Source organism: Geotrypetes seraphini, chromosome 1 (assembly GCF_902459505.1).
Source record: "Geotrypetes seraphini chromosome 1, aGeoSer1.1, whole genome shotgun sequence".
NCBI lineage: Eukaryota > Metazoa > Chordata > Amphibia > Gymnophiona > Dermophiidae > Geotrypetes > Geotrypetes seraphini.
In genome coordinates, this window is record NC_047084.1 from 39034837 (window position 1) to 39055827 (window position 20991).

The 20991-nt window shown below is 46.1% G+C and overlaps 1 protein-coding gene across 3 annotated transcripts in view; it reads right to left on the reverse strand.

Annotated features, from left to right (window-relative positions):
• NLN (neurolysin) overlaps positions 1-20991 on the reverse strand; it is a 158465-nt gene that overhangs the window by 19976 nt on the left and 117498 nt on the right. For all 3 annotated transcript variants that reach the window (XM_033930104.1, XM_033930086.1, XM_033930096.1), the window contains exon 11: positions 17104-17232. In XM_033930104.1, the coding sequence (XP_033785995.1) occupies positions 17104-17232 (129 nt within the window). The remainder of the gene's footprint in view (positions 1-17103; positions 17233-20991) is intronic.

The following is a 20991-nucleotide window of genomic DNA, read 5'->3' on the forward strand; positions in this document are numbered from 1 at the left end:
TCTGCAAATAAGGTAGGGCAGGGGTTGTTGGAGGCACCAGGGGGGGGGGGAAGTGTGGCGGCGGGAGAGCATGGAAAACTTTCCTGCTGCCAAGGGGGAGTTGGGGGGTGTCAGTTGGCGGCGCCTAGGGGAGTGGGGAGGTTGATTGGTGCCGAACGTCATTGGGCATCTCTCCTGCTGTTTTGGGTTTTCTTTCGTTTATTCTGCACATGTGCCCATCACTATAACTAGTGATGGGCACATGCTAATTTAGCGAGCTACTCTCTGCCAACCTCATTTGCATGAGTGTTTTTTGGAGAACAACTTTTGCTTTTTAAAATTGCTACTATAAGTCCTGCAACAACAGCCTGTTGGTTTTTTATGCTTTTTTTTTTTTTTTTAAATCTAGCCCTAAATTAGAAGTATGAACTGGATGCAGAAAAAGGAAGAGGAGATACAGTTTGAAGGACAAAGTTTGGGGAGGAGTTGAGAAACAATTAAAATAAGTGTCTACAGAGAAAATGAGACACAAAGAAAGGGGACAGATCTTTGAAGGAAGTGAAAGAAAGTAGAAATGGGGTAGGTAAAGGCATCAATTTTGGGGAAAAGAAGGGAATGAAGGTGGATAAAAGATGAATAGCAAAAAGGGCGGGATGAGAAGCAATGGAAGGTAAATGAGGCAAGGAAGGGTATAAGTACAGAGGATGGAAATGGAGGACCAAAAAGTGTGTGAAAGATACCAAACTCATAAAATCACCACCCCATACTGTATGAGGCCTTGTCTTGTCATATCCTGTTAAGCAAGAATGGAGCTGGGGAGAATGATGACGATTCTTAGCTTGGAAGTCTGTAGCGTTACTGAGTAGCAAGGAATTTATCAAAGAAGTGTGTATTTAGCTTTTTTCCTAAAGATGAGGTAGTTTGCCTCTGTCCTTATAGATAGCCAGGTCCTTGTGGCTGTATAAGTGAACAGGGTGTTTCAAGTTTCAAGTTTTATTTACATTTGATGTATCGCTTATAAAAAATATCTAAGCGATGTACAATTTAAAAACCAGCAGATTGTGGTAATACATATAATTTCACTAAGTTAGACAATTGACAAAACAATGTGGACAAACATGATTGGGTAGGAAGGAAGGGGAAAGTTACAATTGCATTATTTGTTAAAATTTACATAGAGTGGATAATACAATAGGTATGATTGGAATGAAGCAAGAGAAAAGGATATTAGAGACATTTGAGAGTATAAAATAGATCATTTCATAAATCAAATGCATCTTGAAATAAGTAAGTTTTTAACAATTTTTTAAAAGAAATAAGATCTTTTTCATTTTTAATAAAATTTGGTAGGGAGTTCCACAAAGATGGAGCAACCACTGAAAACATATCTTTGCGTCTAGTGCCGATTATTCTTAATGAAGGAACTGAAAGCTGATTAGCTTGTATTTCTCTGGATCAGGGGTGTCAAAGTCCCTCCTCGTGGGCCGCAATTCAGTCAGGTTTTCAGGATTTCTCCAATGAATATGCATGAGATCTATTCGCATGCACTGTTTTCATTGTATCATAGATCTCATGCATATTCATTCGGGAAATCCTGAAAACCTGACTGAATTGCGGCCCTCGAGGAGGGATTTTGACATCCCTGCTCTGGATGAAGGGAAGATCAGTTGGTGGGTGTTGCTGTTTCAGGGTGATGTGAAGGAGTCAGAGAACAGGTGGATTATTTGTTCCAGATAATTGGAGTCAAGAGCATGGTAGGTGGTGCAGGAGAACCTGAACAAGATCCAAGCATTTACAGGTAGACAGTGAAGTTGATATTCTTCTAAAATAGCAGAATCTGAAATAACAGAAGATGTTTTATTATCAGTTACCAGTGCTCAAGAAAAAGATCTAGGTGTCATCGTAGACAATACATTGAAACCTTCTGCCCAAAGTGTGGTGATGACCAAAAAAGCAAACGAGATGCTAAGAATCATTAGAAAAGGTATGGTAAATAAGTATATTATAATGATTCTGTATTACTCCATGGTGCAACCTCGCCTTGAGTATTGCATTCAATTCTGGTTGCTGTACCTCAAAAAAGATGTAGCAGAATTAGAAAAGGTTCAAAAAAGAATGACCAACATGTTAAAGGGGATGGAACTTCTCTTGTATGAGGAAAGACTAAAGAGGTTACGGTTCTTCACCTTGGAAAGAGATGGCTGAGGGGATATATGATTGAAGTATATAAAATCCTCAGTATAGAACGGGAAAAGCAAATCGATTCTTTACTCCATCAAAAATTACAAAGACTAGAAGACTCTAAAATTTACAGGAAAATTCTTTTAAAACCAATAAGAGGAAATATTTTTTCACTCAGAGAATAGTTAAGCTCTGGAACTCAGTGCCAGAGTATGTGGTAACAACGGTTAATGTAGATGGGTTTAAAAAAGGTTTGGACAAGTTCCTGGATGAAAAGTCCATAGTCTGCTATTGAGACAGACATGGGGGAAGCCAATTCTTGTCCTGGTATCAGTAGCATGGAATGTTGCTACTATGTGGGTTTTTGCCAGGTATTTGTAACCTGGATTGGCCATTGTGGAAGCAAGATAGTGGGCTAGATGGACCATTGGTCTAACCCAGTATGAGGGATCCCTCGTCTCCCATCTCAGCCAAATATTTTTTAAAAACCTGCGCACCTCCCCGACTCTTTGGTGGCCTCGCAATGGGTGGGACAGGAGGAATCCCTTTTGTCTCCTGTAAGGGTATTAACGTAGAACAAAATCTTTTCCAGAGAAAGGAAAATGGTAAAACCAGAGGACATAATTTGAGGTTGAGGGGTGGTAGATTCAGGGGCAATATTAGGAAATTCTACTTTACGGATAGGGTAGTGGATGCCTGGAATGCGCTCCCGAGAGAGGTGGTGGAGAGTAAAACTGTGACTGAGTTCAAAGAAGCGTGGGATGAACACAGAAGATTTAGAATCAGAAAATAATATTAAATATTGAACTAGGCCAATACTGGGCAGAATTGCACGGTCTGTCTGTGTATGGCCGTTTGGTGGAGGATGGGCTGGGGAGGGCTTCAATGGCTGGGAGGGTGTAGATGGGCTGGAGTAAGTCTTAACAGAGATTTCGGCAGTTGGAACCCAAGCACAGTACAGGGTAAAGCTTTGGATTCTTGCCCAGAAATAGTTAAGAAGAAAAAAAATAAAAAAATATTAAAAAAAATTTTTTTAATTGAATCAGGTTGGGCAGACTGGATGGACCATTCGGGTCTTTATCTGCCATCATCTACTATGTTACTATGTATGTTACATGCCGAAATTGACAACCACACCTCTCTCCCACCTCCCCCACGTACCTTTCGGGTCCGTGGTGCATGGAGCAATCTTCCTGCCCTCTTGTTCCATTCGAGGCCACTGGCTGATTGGCTGCTGCAAGTTCTTGACTAACAAGAACTCGCAGCAGCCAATCAACCAGCAGTAAATTTTTTAAAAAATTAGCTAGAAATGCAAAAAAAAAAAAAAAAAAAAAGCACAGTTACTTACCGTAACAGGTGTTATCCAGGGACAGCAGGCATATATTCTCACATGTGGGTGACGTCATCTACGGAGCCCCGATGCGGAAGCATTTTCAAGCAAACTTGATTGAAGATTTAAGTTTGCTCTGCTGCTCCACGCATGCGTGCCTTCCTGCTCCACTAGGGGGTGCATCCCCTCGTGGTCTCCAGTTCACTTAACTAGCCAAGAAGCCAACCTCGGGGAGGTGGGCGGGTTGTGAGAATATATGCCTGCTGTCCCTGGATAACACCTGTTACGGTAAGTAACTGTGCTTTATCCCAGGACAAGCAGGCATGATATTCTCACATGTGGGTGACCTCCAAGCTTACTGAAGAGGGATGGAGGGAAGTTGGCAATTTAAGCAAATAGGTTTCGCAACACCGATTGGCCGAATCGGCCATCGCTTCTGGACAGGGAGTCCAGACAGTAGTGGGAGGTGAAGGTATGAACCGAAGACCACGTGGCAGCCTTGCAGATTTCCTCAATAGGTGTGGACCTGAGGAAGGCTACGGAGGCTGCCATCGCTCGGACTTTGTGTCCCGTTACTCAACCATGCAGCGCGAGACCAGTCTGAGCGTAGCAAAAGGAGATGCAATCGGCCAACCAGTTGGACAAGGTGCGTTTGGAAACTGGGTGACCTAACCGGTTTGGGTCGAAGGACAAAAACAGTTGTGGGACTTTCCGGTGTGGCTGAGTGCGTTGGAGGTAAAAGGCCAACGCTCTTTTGCAGTCAAGAGTGTGGAGCGCCACTTCTCCGGGGTGAGAGTGGGGCTTGGGAAAAAACACAGGTAAGACAATGGACTGATTGAGATGGAAATCAGACACTACTTTAGGTAGGAACTTTGGATGGGTGCGGAGTACCACCTTGTCGTGATGGAATACCGTGAAGGGTGGGTCCGCTACCAGAGCTTGTAGCTCACTAACCCGCCGTGCGGACGTGAGCGCGAGTAGGAAAATTACCTTCCAAGTGAGGAATTTTGGATGGCATTTGTCTAGGGGCTCAAATGGAGGTTTCATTAGTTGAGCCAGAACCACGTTAAGGTCCCAAACCACCGGGGGAGGTTTGAGAGGGGGGTGGACGTTCAGCAGACCCTTCATGAAGCGAGTGACTAAGGGATGGAGCGAGAGGGCTTTCCCTTCCAGGGGCTGATGAAAGGCCGCAATCGCACTGAGGTGTACTCGAATGGAGTTGGTCTTTAGGCCGGAATGAGATAGTTGAAGTAGATAGTCAAGGACCAGGGGGACGGGGACCGACACCGGGTCCTGGCTTTGGGAGGAGCACCAGGTTGAGAATCTGGTCCACTTTTGGGAGTAGCAGGTTCTCGTCGAGGTTTTTCTAGAGGCCTCCAATATCTCCTTGACTGATTGAGACACGGGGAGAGCAGTCAGGGGGAGAGAAACCAAGCATTCAGATGAAGAGATTGAAGATTGGGATGTAACAGTGAACCCTGACCCTGTGACAGTAGAGAGGGAAACAGAGACAGAGGCAGTGGATCTCTGACACTGAGTTGAAGTAGAAGGGAAAACCACGGCTGGCGTGGCCAGCGAGGGGCAATCAGGATCAGGGTGGCTTGTACTGTTTTCAGGTGGACAAGGGTCCGCAGTATCAGAGGAAACGGCGGGAACGCGTACAGGAACCTTCCCTCCCAGTCGAGGAGGAAGGCGTCGGCCTCGAGTCGGTCCGGGGAGTATATCCGGGAGCAGAAGAGAGGCAGCTTGTGATTGTGAGGGGACGCGAACAGGTCTATTTGAGGCGTCCCCCACCGTTCGAACACTCCTCGTAGGGCCTGAGAGTGTAGTGACCACTCGTGTGGCTGGAGGAGGCGGCTGAGTCTGTCCGCCAGGCAGTTTTGTTCTCCTTGTATGTACACCGCCCGAAGGAAGGTGTTGTTGGAGATTGCCCATTTCCAGAGGCGTAGGGCTTCCCGACAAAGGGGCCAAGACCCTGTGCCCCCTTGTTTGTTTACGTAGTACATCGCTACTTGGTTGTCGGTTCGGATGAGAACCACTCGGTCGCGGAGTAGATGTTGGAAGGCTACAGCTGCGAGGTAGATGGCCCGAAGTTCTAGCACGTTGATGTGGCAGCGACGGTCTTGTGCTGACCACATTCCTTGGGTGCGTAGGCCGTCCAGATGGGCTCCCCAAGCGTACTCCGACGAGTCCGTGGTGAGTACCTTGCTGTGGGGTGGGGTGAGGAAGAGCAAACCTTTGGAAAGATTTGAAGAGTCGGCCCACCAGCGGAGCGATCGTTGCAATGAAGGAGTCACTGTCACGGAGCGGTCGATCGGGTCCCGGTCTTGACGCCATTGGGACGCCAGGGTCCATTGAGGGATTCTCAGATGGAGGCGGGCCAATGGTGTGACATGGACGGTGGAGGCCATGTGGCCCAGAAGGGTCATCATCTGTCGAGCTGATACTGAGGTCAGCCGAGAGATCCTTCGGCTCAGACTTACTAACGCCTCCAGGCGCGGAGGGGGGAGGAAGGAACGGAGGCGAACCGTGTCCAGCGTGGCCCCGATGAACTGTAGGGACTGCGAGGGGCGTAGTTGAGATTTTGGGAAGTTTATTTCGAACCCCAGACTTTGTAGGTAGGTAATAGTCTGTTGGGTCGCTGAGATAACCCCTTCTTTGGACGGGGCTTTGATTAGCCAGTCGTCCAGGTAGGGGAATACCTGGAGGCCCTGGGAACGTAAGGTTGCTGCTACCACCACGAGGCACTTGGTGAAGACCCGAGGTGATGATGCTAGTCCGAAGGGGAGGACTCGGTATTGTAGGTGCCAGTCCCCTACTTGGAAACGCAAAAACTTGCGGTGAGCGGGGTGCACTGGGACATGTGTGTACGCCTCCTTGAGATCGAGGGAGCAGAGCCAGTCGCCCTCGTCGATCAGGGGGTAGAGTGTTGGTAGTGAGAGCATCCGAAACTTTTCCCGTACCAGGAATTTGTTGAGGCGTCTCAAGTCTAGTATTGGGCGTAGGTCTCCCGTTTTTTTCGGTACCAGGAAGTAACGGGAGTAGAAGCCCTTCCCCCGTTGGTCGGGGGGGACCTTCTCCACTGCTCTCAGGCGAAGCAGGTCTCGAGCTTCGGAGAGGAGTAGAGGTAGCTGAGTCCGGTTGGGAGGGCAATTCCTTGGGGGATTGTCCGGGGGAATGGCCCGAAAGTTGAGAGAGTACCCTGATGAGATCACGCCAAGGACCCATGTGTCCGACGTGAGTTGTTCCCAGCGAGGGTAAAAGGCTTTGAGTCGGCCTCCGATGGGAAGGCGGCCTGGGACTATGGCGGAGGGGGCCCGCCCCCTTCCGCGTGTCCCGTCAAAAGGACGGGGATGGTTTGGTGGTCGCGGGCGGTTGAGACTTGGGCATGGCCCTGTGATGGGCTTGCGGACGTCTGGGTGGGGGCCGCGAGAAAGCAGGGGTGGACTTTTGTGGGTAGCGGCGCGGAGGGGCCCTGTATGGCCTGGGCGCTGGCGGTTTGGGCTTTTGCCGGACAAGGGAGGCAAATGAGCGTTCATGTTCGGAGAGGCGTTTTGTCGCCGCCTCGATAGTGTCATCGAACAATTCCTTTCCCACGCAGGGGAGGTTAGCCAACCGGTCCTGTAAGTTGGGGTCCATGTCGACCAGGCGCAGCCAAGCTAGTCGGCGCATGGCGATAGCGAAGGCTGCTTCTCTGGAGGAGAGTTCGAAGCCATCGTAGGCCGCGTGGAATAGGTGAAGGCGCAGGTTGGAGAGGGACTCTAAAAGCAGGCTGAACGTTCCCTGCCGGGAGGCCGGTAGGTCAGTCTCAAAGGCTCTCAATAGTCCAATGAGATGTTTGAGGTATGATGTGAAGGTGAAAGTGTAGCTTTGCACCCTAGAGGCCATCATTGCGTTTTGGTATAGTCTCCTGCCGAACTTGTCCAGGGTTCGGCCTTCTCGGCCTGGGGGGACCGCTGCTGAGACCCGGGACGGGTGAGCCTTTTTCAAGGAGGATTCCACTAGCAGCGATTGGTGGGAGAGCTGTGGTTGCTCGAATCCCGGGTAAGGTACTGTGCGGTACTTGGCCTCCATTTTGGAGGGTACGGCCGTGACCATGTAAGGGGTCTCCAGGTTCCTGAAGAAGGCCTGTTGGAGTACCGGGTTAGGTGGTAAGCGAAGGGACTCTCTGGGCAGTGATGGCATATCCAGCTCCGCCAGGTACTCCTTCGAGTATCTGGAGTCGGACTGGCGGTCTAAGTCCAATGCGTGGCCCATGTCTTGGACAAAGCGAGTGAAGGATGGGCGAGATGTCCCCGGGGTCCCGTGCGGGGTCGGGGAACGAGACCTTCGTCGGGTGGAGAAGGATAAGGAGGCTTCCCTCGAGTATCGAGGTTCATGCTCTGATCCATGCTCCGAGGCTGGGGAAGCACTGTGAGAGTGTTCCGGGGTTGTCGATCTTCGGTGTCTCGAGGAGCCTCTCGGAGACGATGCCGTCGATCCGGACTCCCTCGGAGAATGCGTCCGAGGGGGAGTTCGGAGGATGCGCGGGTTGGAGAGTGATAACTCAGCCACCCTTAGTGGTCCTGTACGAGGCGTGGGAGAACGGCCTCGTAGGGTTGGTGAACCTCGGGCCTTCTTGGAGGTACGGCGGTTCGAGGTTTCTGTCGTTAGGGCCCGACGTTTTGCCCCTCGGCGGTCCGCAGAGGGGGAACGTCTCGGGCGTCTCGGCGAGGAGTCCGAGGAGGATGGGATGCGGCGAGGATTGCGCACCTTTCCTCGAGGTTGTTCGGTGTGAGGCTCAGGCTGGTCTGGCACATTCGAGGTCGAGGCCGATTGAAACTGGGCTATTGCAGCGGACAGCTCCGACGTGATCATCGCTCGGAGTAGGTCCTGAAAGACGGGCACGGACAGCATCGAAGGCATGTCCACTGCCTCGGTGCGCTCCACCGGGGGCGACCTCGTATCAGAGTATTCCCGTGTGGTGGAGGCACGGCCCGAAGGCTTGGAGGGCTTAGACGGGGCTGTAAGCATGGGGCTTCCGCCATGCGTCGCCGTTGTCCCCGAGGCTGGCTTCTTCGCTGTTACAAGACCTGAAGAGGGAAGAGGGGACTTACCCGGAGCCGAGGCTTTCTGTAGTCCCGAGGACTTCAGGGTCGAGTCTCGAGGCGATGCCGAGGTTTCCGGGGCCGAGGTCAAGGCCGGGGCCAGGGCCGACCTCGAGGCCGAGGTGGAGGGTTGGTCCGGGGTGAAGAGATCCGCCATGCGGGCTTTTCTTCGGCGGAGGGCCCGGTTTTGGAAAATAGCGCACTGGGGGCAGGAGTCGGTTGGATGAGTCGCCCCCAGACAAAGGATGCACCGGCGATGCGGGTCTGTGAGAGAAAGAAGCCGCTCGCACCGGGTGCACTTTTTAAAGCCGGTCAAAGGCCGGGACATTAAATCGAAAGTAGCCGCGGCTCGATTAGCCACGCGGCCACGGGGACCCGGAAGCCTCCGGGTCGTTGAAAACGAAGCAGAAATCAAGTAAAAAGGTAAGGAATTCGCGCACAGCGACTTAATCGTGAAAAAACAAGAAAAAATCGCGGTGCTAGAAGGCAGTTGGGGCAGAGCCTGAAAAACACGTCTTCTAGGCTCGCGGAAAATTTTGAACTGGAGACCACGAGGGGATGCACCCCCTAGTGGAGCAGGAAGGCACGCATGCGTGGAGCAGCAGAGCAAACTTAAATCTTCAATCAAGTTTGCTTGAAAATGCTTCCGCATCGGGGCTCCGTAGATGACGTCACCCACATGTGAGAATATCATGCCTGCTTGTCCTGGGATAAAGGATAATTTCTTCTGATTAAATAAGTCTAGTTTTCCTTATAAGTTTAGCCTTAAATCTACTGCCTAATGAGATATTTTCTTTTGCCCCGGTCCTTTTGTCCTTACCTTAAATGTTCTCTTTTACTTTTACAATTGTATTTCATTCCCTCATACCTTCCGTTTCCCGTTAGTCAAAAGTCTCCATTTAGTTTTGTTATCTATATTTTAAAATTTATGCTATTTTTTACCTCAAATCTTTTTTTATTGTAATTCGCTTAGAAATCCTGATGAGCGATCTTATCAAATTTTTAATAAAACTTGAAACATTTCCTTTGTGAACTATCATGAAAAAAAGAAGCTGTAGATGTTACACAATCTCAGAAGCTTCAATTCTAGCTTCTCAGGAAACGAGAGGTTCTATCAATGGGATTAAATTATCATTGGTCCTGTTATGCTCAACCTGGCTGCACATGATATGGCATCAGCATGATTCAGAATATGAAGTAGTGAAAGCAAAATGCAGCAGCAAAACTTGGAAAATGAGTAAACATAGATCTTTTATAGATTCTATTTACAGTATGCAATTTAGAATAAAGTACGAGACCTATTTAAAATAGGCATATCTTGTAATGTAATTTTTTAGTTCTATCATGAACATGCTCAGCAAAAGTAGTAATAATTACAAAAATCTCAGGAATGTAACAAGTTTCATATCTTTTCTGGCAAAATAGGGGTTTTTATATACACTGTTGATTCCTCTTTTTACCCTGAGAACTGTTTTCTCCAGTGAGAATTTTCTTCCTCTTGCAAACTCTTGTTTATATGCAACTGATATCTGCAATTTCTGGGTCAGACAGGACTGCAAGGGTTAAACTTGCCCCTTGAATGAAACTGGAGGCATTTCCTACCTTCCCCCAGGAAGTCAGCATCCTTGGTTAAAACTGGATCTGCAGCACCAGCTCCAGAGATATCTATCCCAAAAGATCAGGCACTGAGCCACAAGGCGATAGGCTCTTGCACACTTGGTTTCTACTGGCTGTTCCTTTCTCTTATGCTCTTCCCAAGATACCTCACAGTTGTTTGAATTTTACACTAGTGATTGCACACTATCATATCATCAAAATGAATTGTGAGATTGAGAATGGGTTGAAGGAAGGTAAAAGTGTGATATGATTATTCTTTATAAGCGAGAACTAGACTTTCATTTTAATGTTAACGAGTGAGCTTGCAAAATTCCTACTCTACCACATTATGTTTGCCAAACCCATCAATTTCTGATGGTCATGTCCCTTGCACGATGAATCCATATTGAACATACACCTCTACTAGCAACAAATATGTATTTTGCTGCTGCAAACCTTCATCGTGCAACAGAAGATTAAAAAGAAGGCAATGATTTTAACACACATTGCCAAACCAGATCCAGAAATGATGTGTGCCTCCAGTGGGCATACTCCACTGAGGCTGTTCCCAACCTAAGGTAAAATATGTCTCCCACATATCACCCAGGTGCTCATTTCAGCCCTTTGAGCATGGGGCATTGACGCCATTTGTGAAAGCTTCAGGTTTGAAAATAATTCTACATGCAAAATGACACCAGCGCAAGGTTTTAAAATTATAACCAGGATTTATTGAATTATTGGTTCTATTTTCCCATTATTAGATCAAAAGAACAGCATAATTGCTTACGTTGCGCTCATGGGAGATCATCATCGTGGCCAAAGACTGGCCTTCTCACAATGGTCTCGTCTTTCTATCTCATTACAGTCTATTATATAACTTTTGGTTTAGTGACATCATCAAGTTTGACGACCAATAACATTTCTCTGGGTGGTCTTAAAGTTTAGACAAAGAAACATTCCTCCATGTTTAAAAGTTATACAAAGTTTTCAGAAAATTACTTTTGATTTCTGAATTAACATTATAACATTCAAGAGAATCTATAATTATTAACATGGTGCTGATAAATTCTCAGCCCTTCCATGCTGACAAGCTCTGAGCCTTAAAGAAAAAACAAACTCCTAAGCTGACAGATTCAAATTGCATGGCCTTACACAGAAATCTTACTCAGGAGAAAAAGGGGGGGTTAAATCCCCCTCTCCTCTCCCTGAAGCGTGGGCTTCCAATGCCCCCCCTTCTCCCTATTCTTGAGACTGACTCTAATCACTTCCAGATGTTGTGCTCAAGATTTTTTCTTAGTGTTTCTGCTTATAAACCATTTATATTTCCACAATCATATCACCACATATTACATTCAGGGGCCCCAAACATTCATAATTTCATTCATATCTTGGCCATTCATACTTCATACATTTTATATCTCAGTTTGGAATATGGAGTCTAATATGCTTTTCCTAACTGGCCTGAGCACATCTGTTAACAATTAGAACCACGAGGCTAAAGGCGGGAAGCTGAACAAAGAACAGAAACTATTCACTGGCACAAGATGGTGACCTAAGACAGGACAGTTATAGCACATACAAAAGAACCTAAACTGGACTCCATGTAATCATGTAATCATGATTTCCACCATGATTTAGCTCAACAGCAAAGTACACAAGAAAACACCATTCTTTTCCTTATATTAATCTTTAGTGTGTTTTTTCTTCTGGCCTTAGCTACATTATATTTAAATGTTTTATCCACCTGTTTTTCCGTACGCTTCTATTTGGGCGCAGTCCTTAACTAACACAGATGTTTGTCTAACTAGAATTACCCAGAATCATACGAAAAACTGGCGCTACAAAAATACTGCACTATCATGCTTCTGACATCCATCTCAATATCGTCCCATAAACACGAGCCACGACTCACCTTCAAACTAGATTCTTTTGAGGGCAAGATCCCTACTGTAAATACTGTGGAATACTGTATTAGTAGCATTGAATATTGCTACACCTTGGGTTTTGGCCAGGTACTAGTGACCTGGATTGGCCACCGTGAGAATGGGCTACTGGGCTTGACGGACCATTGTTCTGACCCAGTAAGGCTATTCTTATGTTCTTAACATATTAATCAGTATCCAAGACAAAGCACTCATTAGTGATGTCATTGCCTAGGCAATCCTGCCTGTCCTATGTTTGCTGACCACCTGAAAGATACCTTGAGTTCCCTGAAACCCTATGCATGAAAAGAGTACTGCTACACTAATGGCTGATATGCAGCTACTACAAAATCCTGAGTTGTGTAGAAAGGATCAATTTTTTATTCTTTCAAAAAGTACAGACTAGGAGGGACTATCAATGAAGTTTTATGGTAATACTTTTAAAATGAATAGGAGGAAATATTTTTTCACTTAACGAATAGTTAATCTTTGGAACTTGTTGCTGGAGAATGTGATTACAGCAGTTAGCATATTTGGTTTTATAAAAATTTGGAACAATTTCTGGAGGAAATTTCATGGGGGAAGCCACTGCTTGCCCTGGAATCGGTAGCATGGAATCTTGCTACTGTTTGGGATTCTCACAGGAACGTGTGATATGGATTGACCACCACTGGAAGCAGGATACTGGGCTAGATGCACCTTCGGTTTGACCCAGTATGGCTATTCTTATTGTAATAAAGGTTATAAATAAAATAAAAACAGGTATTCCTGTAGCTTTAAGAATTTTGAGCTGTATGTGTCATTTTTAGAATTCTGGACAGCACAACTTTCTCCAGGAAGTCAGCAGTGCTGGAGAGAGTTCTAAAACTGCCAAGGTGGGTAGTTGGGTTGGTTTTGTTGGCAGAGACAGATGTATGTTTGATGTCTCTGTAAAATTTGTCTGTAAAGATAAATTTGCATTTTGATAATTGATTTGGTTTGGGATACTTTTATTTGAGCTGAAGTATTAGCTTTATGCTAGCTCAGATGTGGCGATTTGGTGTTTGTTTAGTTGGATGAGATCTATTCGCAGTAAAAGGAATTTTACTGGAGATATCAGCAAAGTTTTTATTATAAAGTATTTGTGTTCTGCTGATTTAATTAATGTTCATTTGAGCTTCAGTGATTTTGAGAAATTTTAAGAAATTGTTTTGATGTGACTGAAGTCTTTATTCTTAAAATCAAACCTGTTTTAAAACCTTATGCTGAAGATTCTAATTAGAACCAGGTACTAATGCTGGCAGGGCTGTGCACTGATATTGGATATTTATAGATCCTGTAAAGAAACTGTATTAAATTTTAATTAAACCATGGTTTGATAGAAAGTGGGTGGGACTAGTTTTAAGGAAATTAAATTATCATCTTTTTTTTAAAAAAAAGAAAGTTTAGTATAGGGAAATATTTATGTTCAGTTAGAGGGAGGTTTCTTTCTTTTTGGTTTTTTACAGATAGGGAGTAGGAGATTCTTCAAGCAAAGACATAGAAGAAGGTACCCAATGCAAGAGAGTCAAACCCGAAAACAAGGAAAAATCAGAAATCTATTTATCTGGATCCATCTGGCAAAGAACCCGTAAGAGAAAAAAAAAAAATTTCCATGTTATTGATAGATGTTATGGGGAAACGCAAGGGTAAATCCCGGGTGTCGACCCCGATAACATAGGGTCCTATGGACAAACATTTGACATTGCTTGAGATATCAAAACCTATGGACAGATTTGATTCTGGGCCCCCAACTAGCCTCAGGTATTTTCTAAGATGACACAGATATTTCCTGACTCTATAGACCAGTTGGAAAGCTCAGATAAGACTTCTAATGAAAACCCCAAGGAAGTTACCTTGAAAGATCTTTGGAGTTTAAATATGAGGATGGAAGTAATGCTGAAAAATGTAACAGGTCAGATGCAGGATTTTTCCAAGGAAGTACAGTCAAACCTCGGTTTACGAGTGTTTTGCAAGACGAGAAAAACATTTTGTAAAATCTGCAACTCGTAAACCGAGCTTGACTCGCTATATGAGCATGTCCCAAAGTAAGGGTGTCCAACCTGCTGTCCCGTGCAGCCTGCTCAAGGGCAATGCATTTGTTCCCTCTGCTGCCCATGGATGATTGCCTTCTTGCCGGCTCCCTCCTCCTTGCTGTGGTGTTCATTCGGGGCAGCGGGCGGCAGCTCCTGCATGCCTCCTGTGGCTGGCCCGGAGACGTTCCCTCTGACATTGCAACGTCAGAGGGAGGGCTTCTGGGTCGGCCGCGGGGGGCATGCTGGAGCTGCCGCTGGCTGCCCTGAGCGAACACCACAGCAAGGAGGAGGGAGCCGGCAAGAAGGCAATCATCCAGGGGTGGCAGAAGGAGGGCTTCCGGGTCGACCGTGGGGGGGCATGTAGGAGCTGCCCCTGGCGGCCCTGAGCGAACACCACAGCAAGGAGGAGGGAGACGGCAAGAAGGCAATCATCCAGGGGCGGCAGAAGGAGGGCTTCCGGGTCGACCGCGGGGGGACATGCATGAGCTGCCGCCAGCGGCCCCGAGCAAACAGCACAGCAAGGAGGAGGGAGCTGGCAAGAAGGCAATCATCTAGGGGCGGCAGGAGGGGGGCTTCCAGGTTGGCCACGGGGGGGCACGTGGAAACCGCTACCCATGGCTTTAAACGAGCACTGTGGCAAGAAGAAGGAGAAAGATGGCACAAAGGTGGGCACCCATGGCACAAAACGAACGAAAAAGAAGGTTGGTTGGTTCGGCTGTGGAAAGAGCCCCAGTGCCCCAGTTCTGTCATGTTTATGTCAGTTGCTGGCAGCCGTAGCAACGAATAGTCTGAGTCTCCATTATATCCTATGGGGAACTTTGCTATGATAAACGAGCATTTTGGATTATGAGCATGCTCCTGGAACAGATTATGCTCGTAAACCACTGTACCACTGTAGTAGACAAACTTGCGAATGTGGATTGAAAAATTGGTCAATTGGATAAATGTATGATGTTGGCAGAAAAACAGTTAGTGAATTATCAGTCTTTTTCGGTAGCTATTTGTGACGACGGAGGGAGTGGAAAACATGAAAAAGGATCTGCAAAAATGAATGGTCTAATGTTTGGCAACTAAAATTCACTGCAAAAAAGTGCAAAGTGATGCATTTGGGGGGTAGAAATCCAAGGGAGCCATATGTGCTGGGAGGTGAGAGACTGATATGCACAGATGGGGAGAGGAACCTTGCGGTGATAGTGTCTAAGGATCTGAAGGTGACAAAACAATGTGACAAGACAGTGGCTGTAGACAGAAGGATGCTAGGCTGTATAGAGAAAGGTGTAACCAGCAGAAAAAAGGAGGTGTTGATACCGCTGAATAAATCATTGGTGAGGCCACTTTTGGCATTATGTGTTCAGTTTTGGAGGCTATATCTAGTGAAGGATATAAGAAGGCTTGAAGTGGTCCAGAGGAAGGTTAACGAAAATTGTAGGGGGTTTGTGCTAAAAGATGTACAAGAAGACCTGAATATATATACTTTAGAGCAATGTTCTTCAACCTTTTTACACCTATGGACCAGCAGAAATAAAATAATTATTTTGTGGGCCGGCACTTGTCAGCGGACCAGCAGTTGAAGAGCACTGGGCTAAGTCATGGGCCAGACCCTGCCCATTTCCGCCCTAGACCCCGCCCCATAATAGTACTAATTGTAACACTATTTTTTCCATTCATTTTTTCATATATACACACACAATATAATCTTATTAACACATAATGATTAACCACAAAATTAAACTACACAAGGCACACTGTATGCTTCTCAACATTCATTCCTACCAGAAAAGATTACCCCTATGCAAATAGGGACCACAAACTAAAATTACTAATAAATTCAAATGAAACCCTAAGATTCAAGACTCTGCATGCAGAACAACCCCAGAGAAAAAGAAACAAATACATTTCTTCCTGAACAGTGTAAAATATAGACAGCAGTTGAAAATTCTCAAATTGACACAATTCAATCACTAAATTGAAAATAAAATCATTCCCTCTACCTTTGTTGTCTCCCTCCCTCCATGTGCCGGCTTCCTCTTCCTCACTGCTTGCGGCTGGCTCCCTCTTCCTCACTTCCCCTCTTCCTCACTGCTGGTCTGCAGCTGGAACGTGCCTCGGGCCTAAGATCAGTGCACAAAGCCACGTGTGGCGGCTCCTTGCGCGTCCCACACATCATCCAGATGTTGCGACGTCAGAGAGAAGGCTGCCAGTTCAGGCGCAGGACATGCGTAGGAGCCGCCGCCCGCAGCTTTGTGCACTGATCTCCTCAGGCCCAAGGCACGTTCTGGCCGCAGACCGGCAGGAAATTTCTGTGGACCGACTCCGGTCCACAGACCAGCAGTTGAAGAACACTGTTCTAGATGAGAGGAGGGATAGGGGTGATATAATAGATATTTAAATTCTTGAAAGGTATTAATATAGAACCAAATCTTTTCCAGAGAAGGGAAAATGATAAAATTAGAGGGCATAAATTGAGGATGCAGGGTGGTAGATTTAGGAGGAAATCCTGAAAACCCAGACTGGAGGACCAGAGTTGCCCACCCCTGCTCTAGAATGTCACAAAGCCGTGCATCCTCCTTCTCTAATTATATTTCTTATTTTTTTACTATTTCTCCCTCTCGCAAGCCTCTGCTCAAGTTCTTTTACATGTATGGCAAATTTCATTGATATTTACCAGCATTTTTTAGGAGGAAAAAGCATTTTCATTCTCATTATTGGGAAACTAAGCTCACCAATTAGAAATTTTATTTTAAAGTCAAATAGTATTGTGTTGGTTTTTTTTTTTTTAATAAAAAACTATAAACACTGTTCATCTCATTAATGTGACTGAATTCAGCTGAACAAATAACATTTTCACTATTCTATTATTTGCTATACTTGCTTTCTCAATTCAGACTGGGGGGCAGTGCTTGTGTGGTTCTTCCTGTGATTGTCTTGGAGAGAAGGCACAAACACTTACATACCTGGGGTTGGAGAAATTCCTAGAATCTCTTTACAGTACTTGGCATATTCCTTTGCGCTGTCAGCAAATGATTTGGTATGAAGGGACTGGTCAACCTTACTCAAAACAATTTGGCGAAGAGTCAGAAGGCCTGGTAAGTAAAAACAGCTATTTTAGAACATACTACACTACAGAGTCAATTAAGAATAATCCCCAAGGGGCAGAACATAGCATTTACAGCTGTATCGTGAGGATTAAAAAGGAAAAGAAAGCCAAGAAGAAACAAATTAGGGAGAGGAAGAACCAAAGAAATGAAGGGACAGAGAAAGCACATATTAGAGTAAAAGGCAAAACTTAGAAGGTAATATTACTTTAGCTCAGTTTGGTTCAAAGAGTAAGTCTAACTGTCAAAATATTCAGCTCATTTAACTCTCTGCTTATTCATTTTATTCTGAGGTTTATGTGTGAATGGGCATTATTTGGCAGCCTGATCCCTATTGATAACACTGAGATTACTGTTAGGGATTGCAGATGCCATTTTGGAACAGTAAGAGTAATTGGGCATAGCTGCTGCTCCCAGTAGACACCACAGACCCTACTAAGGATAGCAATGTAGGGAAAGAGTCTAACAAGGGGAATCAGAGGGAAGGAAATCAGAGGGAATCAGAGGGAAGGAAAATCTTCATGCCAAGAGGGGATGGTCAGAATTCCTTTGGGGCGGAGATCAGAGGCTGATTGTGGGAGAGCAGGGGGTACCTGGTTCTGCTGGTGCAGACTATGCAGGAGCAGCGATTTGAAAAGCTTCTCCCTCACAAATCTGAGGAGGTATTTTCACAGGTTTTTCCCTCACATGCAGGTTTTCTAATCACTGCACCCACTATAAGTGGAGAAAAATGCATTTGCAATTTTGCATCTATTTTACATGAGGCTCTCTCTCACTGCTTCCCAAAATCCCCCATCAATGATAGTAGTGGAATCTCCTAACTTCTTTATCCCCAGCCAAGTTACAATAATATCATTCATCAACGAGAAGGTGGCAAATTCAAAATGGTGCCACCTAACACTACATCATACTCTGAAACACAGATGTTTGTCTTCTACATTGTGTCTAGAACCCCTCATATAGTTTCAAAAAACTTTGAAATTGTTTAAACATTTAGTATGACTTTTGAAAATGTTTTTATTCCCCTTAGTTAATTCATGATGTGTGTTCAAAGTATCCTCCTTCAATGCCACTAAGCTGTTGGCTCAACAAATTCTGGGGTTTCATTAAGAGCGTAACTGTTTTGTGAGTCTTCTGCCATGTTGAATAGAATTCCTAGTGAATGGGATGGAACCAGTTGGCTCTTTCAAAGATGTACAATCCAGCCCAGGCTCTGTAAGGCCTGGACCATTTGAGTCATTATCTTCTCTTTACAAGAATGACAGAGCTCTGATCAGCCAATCATCCAGGCATGGATGCACTTGCAATCCTGCCCTGCAGAGATGTGTTGCTACCACATGCAGGGTGCTGTGGCCAGATCAAAAGGGAGCACTGAAAACTGATAATGTCTCTCCAGCACATGGAATCTCAGGAATCTTCTGTGCTCCTGAAACATGGAAACATACAGGTAGGCTTCTGTCAAGTCTAGGTTCCCCCAGAGCAGTCTCCATGCGAAAGTGCGGAACCTTCAGAACCTCATTGACGTGTGTGAGTCTAGGATGGGTCTCCAATCTTCTGAGCTTTTCTTGGGCATTATGAAATATATGGAGTATCTTGCCGAACCCGATTCTTCTAATAGCACTGGTTCTATGGTTTGAATTTCTACAAGTCTGTTGCTAAGACTCTGCATGTCTTTTCTGGGCACTCCACCAGAGAGTCCACAAACCAGTCTGTTAAGGGATAGGTGAACTCAAGCTTGTACTCTCCCCGAATGATCTCCAGCACCAGTGGTCTGACAAGATCTGTGCCCAGACCTCCATATACACTGAAAACCTGTCTATCCTCAAGAGGAAGGCTTTGGCCCTGGCGTCATTGTGCTTACTTGGAGGTTGAAGCGACACAAGAACTACAGGCTTGGCTTTGCCTGGGTTCTGTGAATCTCTGCCGTGATCCCTGATAGGATCTCTGAGATTAGTCTTTTCCCAAGTATTGTCGAAAGCGCCTGGAATTAAGAGTTGTGCAGTCTGCTTTCAGGCAGAGATCTGAGTCAGCAATCTGCCATGCTGGCTATCAGATTGTCCAGATCCTTTCTGAACAACATCTGTCTTATGAAAAGGAGTCTGCTGAGGGTAGCTTTGGAGGCCAAATCTCCTACCCACTGCCTGATCCAGAGAATTCTGTGGGCTGAAATGGAATAAACCAAGACTTTGCTTATGACTCTGATAATGCCGTAGAGAGCATCAACCATATAATCCATCCCTTTTAGTATAAGCTGGGGCAACGGCTCGTCCTCTGCCAGGGTGAGCCTATGCATCTTGGTATAACAAGCATGTGCCACAAACAAGGCTGCTGCAGTTGCTTTGATTCCTAAAGTCAAAGCTTTGAACTAGAGAATGACACGGGGAAAAAATCTGTCCCCGTCACTGCCCCGTCCCCTTCACCGCCCCGTCACCGTCACTGCCATCCCCTTCACGGCCCCGTCACCGTCACTGCCATCCCATTCACCGTCCCGTCACAGTCCCCGCAGCATCCATATAAGCCTTAGTACTGCAATATTTAGCTTATTCCTTCCTTATAAATCAAAGTTCTGGCTGCTGAACTAGAGAAAGAGATGTTCAGCTGGCAGGGCTTTGTTTATAAATTTTTATCAATACAACTAATATACTACTTTATCCTAAAGCAAAAAAAAAATAAATAAATATAATTTTTTTTTCTACCTTTGTTGTCTGGTTTCTGCCTTCCACATCCTCTCATTCAATTCCTTCCATCCACTGTGTGTCTTCTCTCTCTGTCTTCCATTTGCTGTTACTGTGCCTCTCCCTTCACATCCCCCTCCAATTGGTCTAGCACCCATCTTCTTCCCTCCGCTCCCCCATAGTCTGGCATCTGTCTTCTTCCCTTCCAGCTTCTTCTCCCCACTCTGTCTTCCACATTTCCCTTCAGGGTCTGTTCCTCTCTACCCTCTTTCAATGTCTGTTTTATTCCTTTCCACCACCACCCTTCCCTCCCTCCTTTACCATCTGTTCCTTTCTACCACCCTTCAGCTCCTCTCGCGTGGCCTATCTACCTCCCTCCCTCTTATTTTTGTGCAAGCCGCTGGAGCCTGCGAGCTCGGTCTCTGTCCCATCCCCACAAACCATCTCACTTCTGTGTTCCTATTTTCCCCATTTCTAATATCTCCCCTATGTATCTAGCATTGCCCCCCCCTGTCCATATACCATCCCCATGGCATGTCCCCTTTATGTCTCTGTCCCTATGCCCCCATGCACATAATTTCCCCTCTTTCTGTTACCTTCCTGTGTCCAGATTTCCCCTATCTTCCTCTTCCATACCAGTGTGTCTCTTCCTTTCAACCCCATCTAACTTCTTTCCCTCTTTCTTTCCCCGCAGTTCAGTCAGGGGAAGCTTTTGACTGAGCTCCTGTTGCTGATCTGAAATTCTGCTGATGCCGTGAGAAGGAGGCCGAACTTGAGTGCTGTCGCGGGGCAGGGGGGTTGCCGATGCTGCTGAGTGCTGTCACAGAGGGGGGGGCGCCAATGCCGCTGAATGTCATCACGGGGGGGGGGGGGGGCGCTGATGCCGCTGAGTGCCATCGCAGCCCAGGAATTTTTTGGACCTGTCAAGCTGTGCACCCCCCCTAAGGCTGCACCCGGGGTGGACCTCCGCCCCCTTGGTACGCCACTGGCGATTCTATATCTCCCAGCAGGGAAGACACGCTCTGTGACAGCAAACTTCACCTTCCGAATCCCTGTCAGAAAGGTTCATAGG